The sequence below is a fragment of the Athene noctua genome, chromosome 12 (assembly GCF_965140245.1).
Source record: "Athene noctua chromosome 12, bAthNoc1.hap1.1, whole genome shotgun sequence".
NCBI lineage: Eukaryota > Metazoa > Chordata > Aves > Strigiformes > Strigidae > Athene > Athene noctua.
In genome coordinates this window covers 22,850,034-22,863,409 of record NC_134048.1, presented here as the reverse complement: position 1 = coordinate 22,863,409, position 13,376 = coordinate 22,850,034, and the positions used below count along the sequence as shown (strand labels likewise).

At 52.8% G+C, this 13,376-nt stretch overlaps 2 protein-coding genes across 6 annotated transcripts in view; one reads left to right on the top strand and one right to left on the bottom strand.

The window, feature by feature from the left end:
• Positions 1 to 221: 221 nt before the first annotated feature.
• Positions 222 to 3,989, bottom strand: SOWAHA (sosondowah ankyrin repeat domain family member A). The gene has a single exon (XM_074915877.1). The coding sequence runs from the start codon at positions 3,301 to 3,303 to the stop codon at positions 1,993 to 1,995; it is 1,311 nt and encodes a 436-aa protein (XP_074771978.1). The 5' UTR covers positions 3,304 to 3,989; the 3' UTR covers positions 222 to 1,992.
• A 6,556-nt stretch (positions 3,990 to 10,545) lies between these two features.
• The window catches only part of SEPTIN8 (septin 8), a 46,945-nt gene continuing 44,114 nt past the window's right edge, over positions 10,546 to 13,376 (top strand). For 2 of the 5 annotated variants that reach the window (XM_074916409.1, XM_074916407.1), the window contains exon 1: positions 10,547 to 11,169. In XM_074916409.1, the coding sequence (XP_074772510.1) occupies positions 11,140 to 11,169 (30 nt within the window). In that variant the 5' untranslated portion in view covers positions 10,547 to 11,139. Of the gene's footprint in view, positions 11,170 to 13,376 lie in introns of all 5 variants that reach the window. The other 3 variants (XM_074916408.1, XM_074916410.1, XM_074916411.1) reach the window with 3 other exon arrangements.

Here is a 13,376-nt window from a genome sequence, read left to right as displayed (position 1 = left end):
CTGCCGGGGCCTCAGACACAACACGAACACACACACGTGCTTCTGCAGTCTCAGTAAATACAGAAAAAAAGTGTTTGGTGTCAGTAAAGGTGGAAAGACTTTTTAAAACAGAGCATCAGACATTGTTTTCCTGGGCGTCTGCGTGCTGACGCAGTGCAGCACAAAGGGAGGTGTCAAATGGCCACGCTGGTCAACGGTCACACCGACAGCTATAGAGCAAATAGGATTTTATTTTTTTTAAAGCCCTACTCCAGATAGAGAAGTCATGAGGTGCTTGATCATTAACATTTGCTGAACAACTTAATTAGTTCGATACAGAAGCAGACCAGTGCAGAATAATCCAGTCTGTTCTGAGAACAGGTGGATCAGATCCCTCTGCGACTGCTGATTACGCTCACAACGAATGTCACCAGCTCCAGGGACTTCGGGGAGAAGGTTTTAAAGAGGGCAGTGCCTCCTCCTTCCCCACAGTCCTACAGCATTCCTTGCCCAGCGTTTGGGAGAAGCCAATTACAGCCAATTAGAAGTACTAGGCTTCCTTCAAGGCCGAACAAAACACTCCTGAAGTCACTGACTTGGAAAGAAAGGCAAAGCATGCAAACAAGTGTTTCAGTAGGGAAACCGAAACACCTGACGGGGCTGAAAAGCAGAGCAAGGGCAGTATTGCCATCACCTTCATCACCCCTGAACTGTACAGCTTTGCGAGTTACAATTTTAGGGAAGAAGTGACGGTTTAGCAGACTGGCCTCAGGAGTCAGGCAGTTTCTGCTCTTAGCTCTGCCTCTTTGCATTAACCAAATAGTAATTAAAAAAATAATAATCTCACTGCAAATGTATCACTTAACCTGCAGTTAGCATGCTTGTTGGAGCTACATGTAGTTCTAGATAGAGAACAACTTTGTTTATAATGTAAAAGAAGAAGAGTAGTTAGTTTTAGGTCAAGGATCCATGCTGTTGAGATCAACATTGCTTTAAGAGGTCATGCAGACATTCTATCATGAAACACTTAACATAACATAAAGCCCAATTTCATAAATATTTATTGTAAATAGGTCAAAATCAAAGGCCAAGTTTTAAATAAACAGAATCAGACATACAAGCCTAACTTTGCTTCCAGTTGGCTACTCGGAAACTCTGCAGGATCCGATTCCCAGTTTTTCAGTTCAGGTTTTCACTATCAAATACCAACAAGTTTTTTATTCAGATTAAGTGATTGAACTATAGTCAAGTTTAAATGTTCACAGTATCATCAAGACATGTGGTTAGTACCACCTGGTCAAAAAGTCTTTCAGGAAGAGAAAAAAAAAAAAATTTAAAATGCTAACCTAGCTTTCAAACTGAGGTAGACAGGTCATGGTGATTTGAGTGCTGAGGGTTGGGTTTTTGTTTTTTTAAAACTGTTTTAAAATGTGTTAGGCAACAATTGAGATTGTTATGTTAGTATTTCTGATAGTAAGAAACTTTGTTATGAAAAAGTACACCATTTTTCTTAAATAGAAATATTCCTCTTCTGTTACCAAAATAATCAGAATCATAGAAAACTAGTCATCTTTCCTCTAATAATTTAAGCCTGCTATATAACAAGCCATGTTAAAGTAGCCAGCTACCAGCTTGCTGTTCACAGTGTAGAATATGCAATTCTGTACCTTACTTCTGCTCTCCAGCCGAGGAACACTAATTGAGAAGGCTGTACCTTAAGCATTTTAACCTGTCTACACACACAGAGGTTCAGTTTTTCAACCGTTAAGTATAAAGTTTGTGGTCTCCATCGACACACCAGCACGACGGTACATACAGCGACTGTAACACTCTCCACAGGCGGCTGTGAGCTGCGTTTCACCCAGTGGCCTTTGGAGCCAGACCCTATCACCCATTTAGTCAAACATCCAAAAAGACAGACACGGAGAGAAGAAATCCAAGCTGCTTCTGTGAGAGAAATATCGAGACCCTCAGTCACATTATTAAACAATTTTCATCCCGAGAGGACAGAGGCTAGTGGCCAAAGAACAGCTCAGAAACGGGTCTGCGTTTCACGACGACCTCCTCTTCCTCCTCCTCCATTACTTCGGAGAGGGAAGAATATGAAGGGAAGCCCCCTCTGGTCTTTGGCTTCCTCCTCGGGCCTGTAGTGGCTGCCAGGAGCTTGTTTAAGGACGAGGGCTTCCTCAACCCTTTGGTGAGATCGTAGAAAGCCATGTCATCGGATATGACCCCCAGGAAAGTGCTAGTGGAGCTCAAGATTGAAGCCGCAAGCTTTGTGCTCTTCTTGATGGGCACGGAGGGCTCCACGTTGTGGGAGAGGCTGGGGTCCCCCAGCAAGCGCCTGACCGTGGAGGAGGCCCCTTCCTTTAAGTACTGGTGTGGCTTCTTCCCGCTGTAGTCCCTCAGGTCGGTCTTGGCGTGGTAGCTGTAGACCAGCATGGTGATGATCTTCTCCTGGCCGTGTATGGCGGCCAAGTGAAGCGCCGTGTAGCCGCCGTGCGACCTGGCATCCACGTTGACGCGGGCGCCCCCTTTCTCGGCCGCTCTGATGATGTTGGTCACCATGTCGCAGTTGCCGCTCTTGGCGGCCCAGTGCAGGGCGGTGAAGCCCGAGATGAAGTCCCTGCGGGCCGCCAAGCTGGCGTCGCCCAGCAGCAGCCCGTGGAGCTGCTGCGTCCACTGCCCGCCGGCCGCCATCACCAGCCACTGGTGCTCGGCCTCCTCCAGCGGCACCGCCGCCGTCTCCTCGCTCGCACGGTGGTTCTTGGGCCCCCGCCGCAGGCCGGGAGAGCGGGACCCGGCCTCCTCCTCCGTCGGGGGCGACAGGGGGGAGCCCGGCTCCTCAGGCGGCCCCGGGGCGGCGGCGGCGGGGGGTGGCACGCAGCGCACCGGCAGCATGCAGGGCTTGGGGAGCGGCTCCCGCCGGGACCCCCCGAGGCCGGCGGGCAGGGGCACCCCGCCGCCGCCGCCTTGGAAGAGACCCCGCAGCTCGGAGACGGCCCGCGGCCCCGGCTGCTCCTCGGGGGGCGCCGGCGAGAGCCGCCCGCCGGCGACGGGGCCGCCGCCATCTCCCCCCGGCGGCGGGGCGGGACGCAGCTCCCGCCTCAGGACGACGAACTTGGTGCCGTCGCGCTCCTTCACCACCGCCACGGCGTTCACCGCCGCCTTGAACCGCTCCCGCCGCTCCGCCCGCGCCGCCGCCGCCCCGCCGGCCTCCACCAGCGGCCGGAAGGCGCTCACCAGCTCGGCGTTGCGCACCCGCCCGCCGCGCTCCCTCAGGAAGCCCAGCACGGCCGCCGGGCTGATGTCGGGCTCCGCCATCCCGCCGCCGCAGGTGCCGGAGGAGCCGCCGCCGCCGCCGCCTCCCGCGCCGCCGCGCCCGTCCTCCCTCAGGGGCCGCGGGCACCTGCGGCGGCCGCTCCCGCTGAGGTGATGGACCCGCCCGCCGCCTCCGCCCGCGGGCGCGGAGCGGCCCCGGCGCCTGTCTCCTCCCGCGGGGCGGCGCCGGGGGGAGCGGCCCGGAGCCGCGGAGGGGCCGGGCGGGACGGGGGGAAGGCGGCGGCGCCTCGCTCCTGCCGCCCGCAGGGAGCCGAGCGGCCGCGTGTCGGCGCCGCCCCGCGTGTCCCGGCGCCGCGGAGGCCCCTCGGGCGGGGGAGACGCTTCCCCGAGGGACTCTCCCTCCAGGTCCCTCAAGCGACCGGGGCTTGTGGAGGAGGGGGGCGGCTTGAGGTAGCGATCACTGCCGGGGCAGGGCTGCGTTCGCTGCGGAGCCTCGTCCCTCAGAACGAGTGAGAAAATAGGCGGGTGGCTCAGTCCTTTGAAGTCCCCCCAGCCCTGGGTGGTGCTGCCCGGCTCATGGCAGCTGTTCTCCGCGTCCTTTCTGCTGCATCGACAGTGTGCGCATCTCTGGAGAAACGGTGAAATCTTCACAACGCGCCTGCATCTGTCCGGGCGCGCTGGAGGAGAGCGAGCTCTCTTCACGGAGAGAGAGGCTGTCTCTGCTGCCGTACCAGTTACTTCTGCTCGAGCATTTCACATTATTATTGTTCTCTATTCTGCAGGGGAGGGAAAAAAAAAAAAAAAAAGTCCCAGACAAATGTCTTTCCCCAGGCGAAGGAGCGGGACTGAAGACCTGGAGGGATGACGTTCAGCCTGCAAACTTGTTTTCTCCTCCACTGAGTGTTGCAATCGAGATCTCTAAATCGATTCCTGAATGACTGAACAGTTTGTCTAGGAAAACAGCGAGAGAGGCTGAACACAGAATGAACAGTCAGTGTGGTATGAAGACGGAGGAGAGCAACTCTCTGTACAAGGATGGATAAGAAAACAGAAAATAGAACCGGTTTTGTTTTCACTGCCTTAGAACTTGACTAAAATGCAGTGTCAGCCTGTGCCAAAGTCTCCATTTTGAAGGCAAGCTGAGGTGTGTCAGTCCCCCCGCAGAGCATCTCTCTCCCTTCGTGTTGATGCTGACCTCCCTCCTGCCTCTCCACACCTTTTACTGGCGGTGGAGGAGCCTCTTCCCACAGATTTCTCAGAGTCTTTGGCAGTGCTTCCCCGTCTCTCTCCATCTTTGTGCAAATCTCGGAAAAGCTATTTTATCTCTTGCTAACACGCTGGCGCTGAGCCGGTTCCTCAAAATCGTTTTGCAGCACTAATGTTCTTCCACATAATGGTGTGTAATCTTCGTGCTGCTTGTAGCAATCCGGTGTTTCTACGTGAATCACACACCTCTTATTATCGCCTTTTCACGTGGCATACGTGGCAACCTTGTCCTCTGCTGCGGCAGCGCTTGTGTCTGCGGCGTTAGCAACGCTCTCCAGCTCGTGGCATCTCCACAGTTCTGCCTGGCCTACTGGAGAGAGCTAATAATAAGAGTGCATCCAAACGTTAATTGCTGTGCCGCCCTTTCACTGTTGATTTCTTTTCCTTGCTAGAATCCATTGCAGGCATAAGGAAGTCTCTCAGCAGTCCATGAATTCTGCATTGCAAACTTTCAGCTGTACCCTAGGATTATAGTTCATAGCCGCAAATGAGCGAGAGGAGGAGGGAAAATAATTCAAATAGGCTCTTTTAAAAGCCGTTTTATGTCACAAATGTTAAGGGAGAAGTTGTTCTATTGCTTGAGTGGGTTCACGCGCAGCGGGGTACGTCCTTGGGCTCACCGCCAAGGGTTCTTCTGCGGGTGCTCCCAGCGGGGTGCTCTGCTCCCTCCCTGCCCACACAGGTGTCGGCCCCCCGCACCCCTGTGTCCTTTGAGATCCCGCCTGTTTTATCCCCGGCCCGTTTTATCCCTCCCTGCCCCGGGCCCCCAGGAGGCCCCACGTCTCAGCACCCACAGGGGAACCCTCTGGTCGCCGAGGTCCCGTCACCTCCGCAGGGGCTTGCGTTGGGTCGGGGTCCTGAAGGAGGGGTGTTGCTGAGACTGTTCCCCACTGCAGGTCCTGGCATTCCTCGTGGCTGCAGAGCAGAAGGGCACATCCCCAGGAGGTCAGAGGAGAGAGGATGCCTACAAGCGTGCCTCATGCCGTGCCAAGCGTGAACTGGCTGCTCTCGTTTAACTGCCCTGACGCAAGGAGCTCTTTCCCCAGGTAATTTTCCAGTGATGCATCCAGCCGCCGGTCCCACGTGCGCTCGCTTCTTCCTTTGTGGGCAGCCCGTGCCGTGGTTGTGCTCCTTTCCACAGCCTGTCCGTGAGTCTTAGGTTAGTCCTGTACTTTCTGTAATTGAAAAGGAAACGCCACTTGGGGCTAATCCTCTGTACCATCTCCAGAACCTTTCCCTTTGGCTGCGGAGGCCTTTGGGTTGCCCACCTTTCAGGCTGAGTGCCGAGTACTGAGGGACCAGATCCCTGTGAGCCCCTCTTGGCTTACTGAGCGCTGGTCATATCCTGATCAGACTGTGCAGCAGAAATTAAGCTGTCTGATTGAATTTTATTAATACAGGTAATAAAAACCTGGAGCATTATGGGTGTTATGCTCATCAGTCATCTGAAATTTCCAGCCATAAAAAGCATGAGAAGTCTTGCCTCTTTTTCTGTGTCACCAAAAACCTACAAAGCAACTATTTTTTGTGGGACTGTTTACAGAATACAGTGGGCTGCTTCGTAGGAGATTTCAAGCCAACTGTCTTGATATTTTTAATTTATTGACTGGGACAAAAACAATGTACAGAAACCCGTGATTAAATTAATTTACTACTACTTTTTTTGAACACAAATATTGCAGTTCGCTACGTCATAAGCTGTAGAAAGCTGGCCTCTATTTATAGTTGAAGAGAGTTACCTTTCCTGTGAAGAAGTTACACAAACTTCCAAACTTAACATTACAGCTCAGTAAACTCGATAAAGAGCCTGAGGCCGTTTCCCATCCCCTCAGGGGAGGAAGGTAAAAGTTCTATGACTGTAATTATTCACAAAGCCAGGAAATAAAGTGGGAGATCAAACAAAGCATCTAGTCAGAGCAAAGAAGTTTCTACTGACGGTTCAAAACTGAAGGAGATGGTATCCCAGGTCCTGCTCCTTCCCGCATGATATTCTCAGAGCCACAGGGAAGGTGAGGTGCCAGGTTGGAAGCAATGGGAAAAAAAAAAGGGAATATGGGGGATAGTCTCAGTCAGAGAGGATCCTGCTGCTTTGCAGAAAGGTGGAGCTTAGGTCCTCTTGGCTATGGATGGGATAGCAAAGCAAAACTTACTTTCCTCTGAAATGAAATCAGGATTCCCAGAATAAATCGGATGACAAAGCCCATGATTTTCCACTTTCCTTGTTGATATTTTCATGCGAAACAAAGAGCACACATTGTGAAGGAAAATAGCTCTTCCTTTGTTCCATGGAGAAATGCAGTAAGCTTCCATAGATAAACAACCGAGCAAAAGTCTGTGAAGGGGGGTGTGTGTGAGATTATTTGCAGATAAAAGACATTTTCTCGTAAATGAGCAAGGTTCAGCTGTAACTCAAGGACCTCAGTAACTGGTTCGGATGACATTTCTCAACAGCAGCCATTCAAAATTTTTCCCAGTGTCTTAGAATTTGTATTTATTAAATGTGCTCGTTCCACACAGGTACTGTAAGGACCCATCCCAAACATCCTCTGGTTTTCAGCTGGTGCCTGCAAACTGGGATTCTATCAGGATAACACAAACCCAGCATGAGGTACAGTGTGGTCATGCTGCTCTTTAACACCAGGAGGCAGGAAAATTTGGGATCTGTTTCCAGCCATCCCACTGGGACCACTCCATGTGCACGGGGGAACCGGACCTACAGCTCCTATGGACTTTCAGCTTAGGATAGCACTTGTGTAGAAACGCTTTGTAAGTCCCATATATTGTCAGTATAACCAATTAAAGTTTAATAACGTGCTTGGTGGTAGTGCTGCTAGAAGAGTAGCTGTGAAACCATTTGATTTCTAATCATCCCCTGGAGGACACATTGCAAGAAATTAATAGTTACCAAGAAGCTGCCTCCTCCGGTGTGTGTTGAGAAACATGAAGGAGTCCTGTTTATCTGCATCACCTGGATTTGAAGATCAAGGATTTTACTCAGCCCTGAAAGATGCAGCTGTCTCCAGAAGGCCTTGGTCTCACTGCTGTATTTGTGTGGGGGGAAGGATGATCACTTGCTCCCTGTGGCTGTGTGTGAAGTAACAGGGCCTGTGGTCAACTTTATTTCTCTCCACTTTCATTGCCTCTACCTCGGGTCACAACCTGAAGCAGTAAAGCAGCTCCTGCTGATCTCCCCACCAGAACTGTGCTACTGCAGGGCCACCATCCAAGCAGTGAGGGATATTTTCCTCCCTCTCCCCAAGACAAAGAGGTTCCAGGGACACATTTGTGCCTCTTCCAGTCGTTTGTCCCAGCCCTTTACCTGTAGAAAATTCACAGCTCATCCTAAATTCACTGTGGATTCAGCAGGTACAAATATATTCTGGAGTGTAAAATCCTTGCAGGAGCATCCAGTGCTGTAATATAGGTTTAATTCCTGAGCCCTTAGGAATAATTTGCATAACAACCGGTGCCTTAGCTGTGAAAGGAGCCACCAAATCCAATTCTCTTCCTCTTGAAGCCTTTTTTAGGCATCTGAGGCTTTTGAAATGAGCAGGGTTTCTCTTGAGTTGGCATTAGAAATAGTGTGCTGCTTGAAATAACAAGGTGTTTAAAAATAACCGTGAGCTCTTACACAGCGCTCTCCTGTCACCGAGATCTGTCCCGCGCTGGTGGCAGTGCCGAGGACGAAGGGGGAGGACTCCGGCCGCAGAAGGTCTCAGCGTGCCAGGCGACAGCAGGGTCCTCCCTTGATCTGCTGCGATTTGTGCTGACAGCGGTCAGGGAATCAGCTTTTGTGAGCCGTGAGCTGTTACATCCTGCACTTTATTGGTAGGGGAAAGAGCTCTTGATAAATCTAAGTCGATCCCTTCTCCCAAAATACCTTGCATAACGGCATTTAAGTGTGTGTTAAGCAAGAGTTTTACACTGTCTTAAATCCAGACTCCCAAACTTGCCTGTAAAAAAAAAAAAAAGTAGTAACTTGTTAACGTTTTTATCTGTTTACTTTTGTTTCTTTGTAATACATAAAGAAGGCCTGGAAAGTTAACTCTGCTTCTGTATAAACTGTTCTACTTGCATCTGCACACCAGAAATACCCGATTTCAGCTTCCCCGGTTTTGCTGAAGGACCCAGGGAGAACTGGAGAACTGCTGGGAGTCGGGCAAAGAACCAAGAGGGCAAAGTGAGTGTCTGCTCTGCACGAACACCTCACTCGTGAGGGATAAATGAATCTTAAGCTGCCGCTGTGGGTGCTGAGAGACTCGTCCCTGGCTGCTGAAGGCCAGCAGGCCGCTTTGGCATCCCTGCCAGCACCAGCCAAGGCACCACTAACAAAGACCTGCGGCTGTGACAGCAAAAAGGTTTGGGGTTTTTTTTGTCATTTTCAGTGGCTCAAGAAAATAAATTAACAGATGGTGTTCAGCAGTGGCCTTTTTAGAGAAATACAGCATTTTTGCAACCTATCTTTAGCCAGAACTAATATATGGATTAGCAGAATTAATCTGGTTTTTGGCAGTCCACTCGGGAAGGACAGAAGAACAGCGCTTCTGACCTGCGCTGGATTAATCACATTTCAAAAAGCAGATCACTCGGATAACACCTTCCCAGAAAAGGCCTTGAAATTGCTTAAAGGGAGAATACAACCTTCTTCCTAATCTCCGATCCCTCCAAGCATTTGCATTTGGTAACCCTTGCCTTCTCCCTTCAATTATCTACATCTAATTTTCATATCCTTCTTGATTTCTCTGCTGGGATGAATAGTGCTTCCCCGAGCTCCTGCGGCGCCGTGCAGATGGATCCCAATGAGTCCTGGGAAGAATCAAAGATGTGAAGGTGTAAAATATGATCTCGCACACCTGCTGTAACACAGCAGCTCAGTGCCCACCAGCACAGCGTGGCCTCCTTTATTCACATTGCTGTGGGAGCAAGAGGCCTTTTGGATCACAGACAGCGGGTGAGGGAGAGGGTAGAAGTTAATCCAGGGTGCAGCTCATTGAGTATTGTAATGAACCATAACTTCTGTTTTCATGTGGTTGCTGAGGTTTGGTTTTCTCTGAATATTTCAGTCCTGCTTTAGGGTGCTCCAGGGACTGCGCTTTTGTGGGTAATGAATGAAAGGAACTGGGATAGTGGGTATCTTTCCTTTGCCTTATCTCACCAAAAAAGTTTAAATTTGGCAGACCTTTTGAAAAAATAACTGGAAACGGGGCCTAAGCACAGTTGCTCACTGTTTCCTAGTAATTGGGGTGGGGCGTAGAGCTTTAGCTGTATCAGAATTAGGTGATGTCTGTGTTTGTGGCCCTTCGTGCAGGACGCTGGAGTCTGTGCTGTGGGACCGAGGCGCACCTGAGCTGGCGAGGAAGACTCTGCTGGACTCCGGGTGAGTGCTCCCTTGTTACGTCGCGAGGCGAGGTCAGCAGCTCACAGCGTCATTTAGGGGCGTTCAGGCCGTGAACCAATTCCTGAAGGACGATTCCTCACCAGCAAAACCCACGGAGGTGGGACAGGGGGTTCTGGCCCTGCCTTGGTGGGGGGAGTTGCCCTTTTGCGCACAGAGTAGCTTTTCTCTGGCTCTGGTGTGTGGTGAGCTGCGGGAGGGTTTGCTCTTCTTGGCGGGGTTCAAAATGATCCTCAGCAGTCCTTGCCCCCCTCAGAGTGAGTGCTGGGGGGGAGAAGTGTTTGGTTTCTCAGCTCTGCGACTGGAAGTACACATCGTGCCGAGAGAGGGGATGGGGAGAAAGGACGAGGACGCGGTGCCCGATGGAAGGCTCCGGGAAAGCCTAGCACAAAACCAGGGCTGCGGATTCGGGGTGTAGGCCTGGTCTAGTGACCCAGCTGCATGGCTCTGCTGAGCTGGGCCTTGGTAGGTGCACTGCAGCAGAGGGCACCAGAAAGCAAGAGAAACTTTGCTCCGTGCTTGTCAAATCCCTCTTGGAGGGTTACAGCGGCTGAGGGTGCTGGTGACGGGCTGGGCTTTGCGCTGGATGCGGGAAGGGGCCGCGGAGGAAGGCTCGGCAGCTCTGTCGCCTCCTTCACCCACCGCAAAGGCGGAGCGAGCTCCGGGCGTCCCGGCTCAAAGCCACGCGGCGGCCGCAGCTCTGGTGGAACCCCGGTGCCTGACCGGGGCCTCTGGGGCTGCCCTGGGCGATGCGGGGGGACTGCCCCTGCGGAGGGGGCTCCGTGCCCCGAGCCCTGCGGGGCAGATGCTCGGGCGCTTCCCCGGCGGCGCTGGCACACGCGGTTTAATCCGAGCCGGTGCGGCCCTCTCGCAGCGCCCCGAGCTCTGACCGACCCCCGCTCTTCGGGGGAAGGTGTGGGGAGCACCGGGGAGCACCGGGGCCCTTCCCGCCCCCCGGCGCGACCCCTCCAGCCCCTCGGGCAGGGCGGGTTAAAGCGGCCCGCTCCCGGCCCGGCCTCCTGCCGTCCCCGCCGGGCGAGGGGCCGCGCCCGGTGCCGGGGCCCGTCCCCCCGCTCCCGGCCCGGTCCCCGCCGCCGGCGGGCGGTGCCTGTGGCGGGCGGAGGGGAGTTTCCAGGAAGTGGCCATATTGGATCCATTCAGCCGCATCCACCCGCGGCGCGGAGAGCCGCGCTCCCGCCGCCGCGCCAGCCCCGGCCATGGCCGCCACCGACCTGGAGCGCTTCTCGGTGAGCAGCGCCGGGGGGACACACCGGCCCCGCTCCCTACGCGCCCCTCCTCGGGCAGATAACTTGGGGGGTTTCCTCCCTCGGGGGGCGAGGAGCGGGGAAAGGATCCAGCTGATGGAGGGGACAGGGAGGACGGGGGGGTCCCTGCGTGGCCGCGGCGGGGGGTGGGGGTGGTGGTGGGGGTGTCTTGGGCGAGGGGTGAAGCCGGTGGCCTCGGCAGGGTGCGGGGAGAAGCTCGGGGGGGGGGGGGTCCTGCCCTGCGGCGGGGTCTTGCCCTGGGGGGAGAAGCTCTGAGGGGGGGTCCTGCTCTGCGGGAAGGGTCCTGCCCTGCGCCCCGAGCTGGAGGGTGCAGCGGGCTGGGGGGCTCCGAGGCCTCGGTGCGTGCTCTGATGCCGAAACCGGTGAAGGGAAAGTCCGGGGTGACCCCTCCTCGGGTGTCCGGTAGCCGCGTGTCTGCAGGCACCGAGTACTCCCCGAAGAGGGGCGGAAAGAAATGGGGTCAGACCTTGCTAACTAAGACTTGTTTACATACCGCTGGTATCCAAACACTCCGAAGCGGTGGGTAACTCAACGGTGTGTATATCATACTGTGAGAGACACACGGAGCCGAACACGGGTAAAGCAAACCCTTGAGGCTAGCTGCTCTGTGAGCCAGGGGATGAAGAATGCTGTACAGCAAATATGGAGCATGACCTGTGCACCGCGCCTCGCTGCAGCTCACATGTTGTATAACTGCTATCGGAAGTCAATCTGGCGAAAATCTGTGTCGGTTTAAAACTATTCTTTGCCTGCAGCTTGAATTTTTTGTTGTCGTTGGAGGGCTGTTCTAATTAAATAGCTCGGTGATGCGTCTTGTAGCCTTTCGGAGCTAAAAACATCTTTACCACATTAAATAGCATAGCTCTCCAAAGTCAAAAACGTCTGGTGTGATATCGCTAAATAAATGGGAACAGCAGTGGTGGTTGTCTGGATTATAGGCATGCCGTTTGAGCACAAACAAGTCCCTGCTACTGTTTTCTCTGTAAACTACTTTTTGCCAGGAATCTCAAACTCTGCTTCATTTCTTTGAATCCTGGCCCAAAAGTTTCCAGCTCAAGAATGAATTTGCAAGACTGTAACTTACTTAAAACTTGCATAAAGGAAAATTGATCGTGGGCTCTTATTTAAGAAAGCAAAGGCTCCCCGGCTGGGGAGAGGAGATTATCGTAAAGCCTCAGTGGCAGGGAATGGAAACACTGTACGGTCTCACTGCGGTTCTCTCTGCACTTGTATCATATAAAAATATTTAAGTTAATTTGTGCCTGTTCAGGTTTGCATAGGTGTTAGGCACCTCAACTGTTGCCTAGCCAGGGAGAAAATGAAACTGAATCTTGCTTTCTTTGCTGTGGGTACTTGAATGCTTGCTGTGCTTGTGTCAATACTCTGTCACTTTTATTTAAAAAAAGGGAGGAAAAAAAAAAAAGTTCTCGGAGGTGCTTGGCTCTCATTTGGGCACCAGAGTGAAATGGCTGGGCTCCAGCGTGACTTTAGTGCCCAATTCCATTAGGAGAAAAATCTGCTTACTCTGTGCAGGGAGCTGGGGCGGGTTGGTAGGGATCTGCAGCCCTGTGGCTCTGGTGATCTGCTGATCTTTGCCTTTCGACTGGTTTGTCTTTCGCCTGGAACCAGGGATCTGGCAGCAGCGGGTGGGAGAGCAACGTCTCGTTTCCATTGAGGTGGGGCAGAGGACTGTCCCAGCTGCTCTTTCCTTTATCCTCAGCGCATGTCTCTGCTCTGATGCTGTTCCTCCAGCAGCATCATGGAAACCTGATGATTAAGGTGTTCTGAGTTGGTTTTTCTGCAGGGTTTACAGCTTTCTTGGTGCCACTTTCTATCACCGTGCCTCAGTTTCCTGAGCATAAAGTCTGGGTGGGAATAGCTCCTTACTGCCAAGAAGAGGTGATGGTAAATCCATTTATTTTTACCAGCTGTTTGTGTCTGCAGTGGGAAGTAATGTTGAAAAAGCCTCTGAAGGAGGTTTTTGATACACAATAGGTCATGCTATTCAGATTGGTGAAGCTATTTATAAGTGTCCAGCTGACACTGACATCCTGGAATGTTGTGACCCTTAGGTTTGGATAATGCGTTTTCAAAACTCCCCAGATGCAGGCTTCCCTTGTACAGTCCTCCAGAATGCCTCTGTCTCCAGCACAATAAAGTTCCCTTGA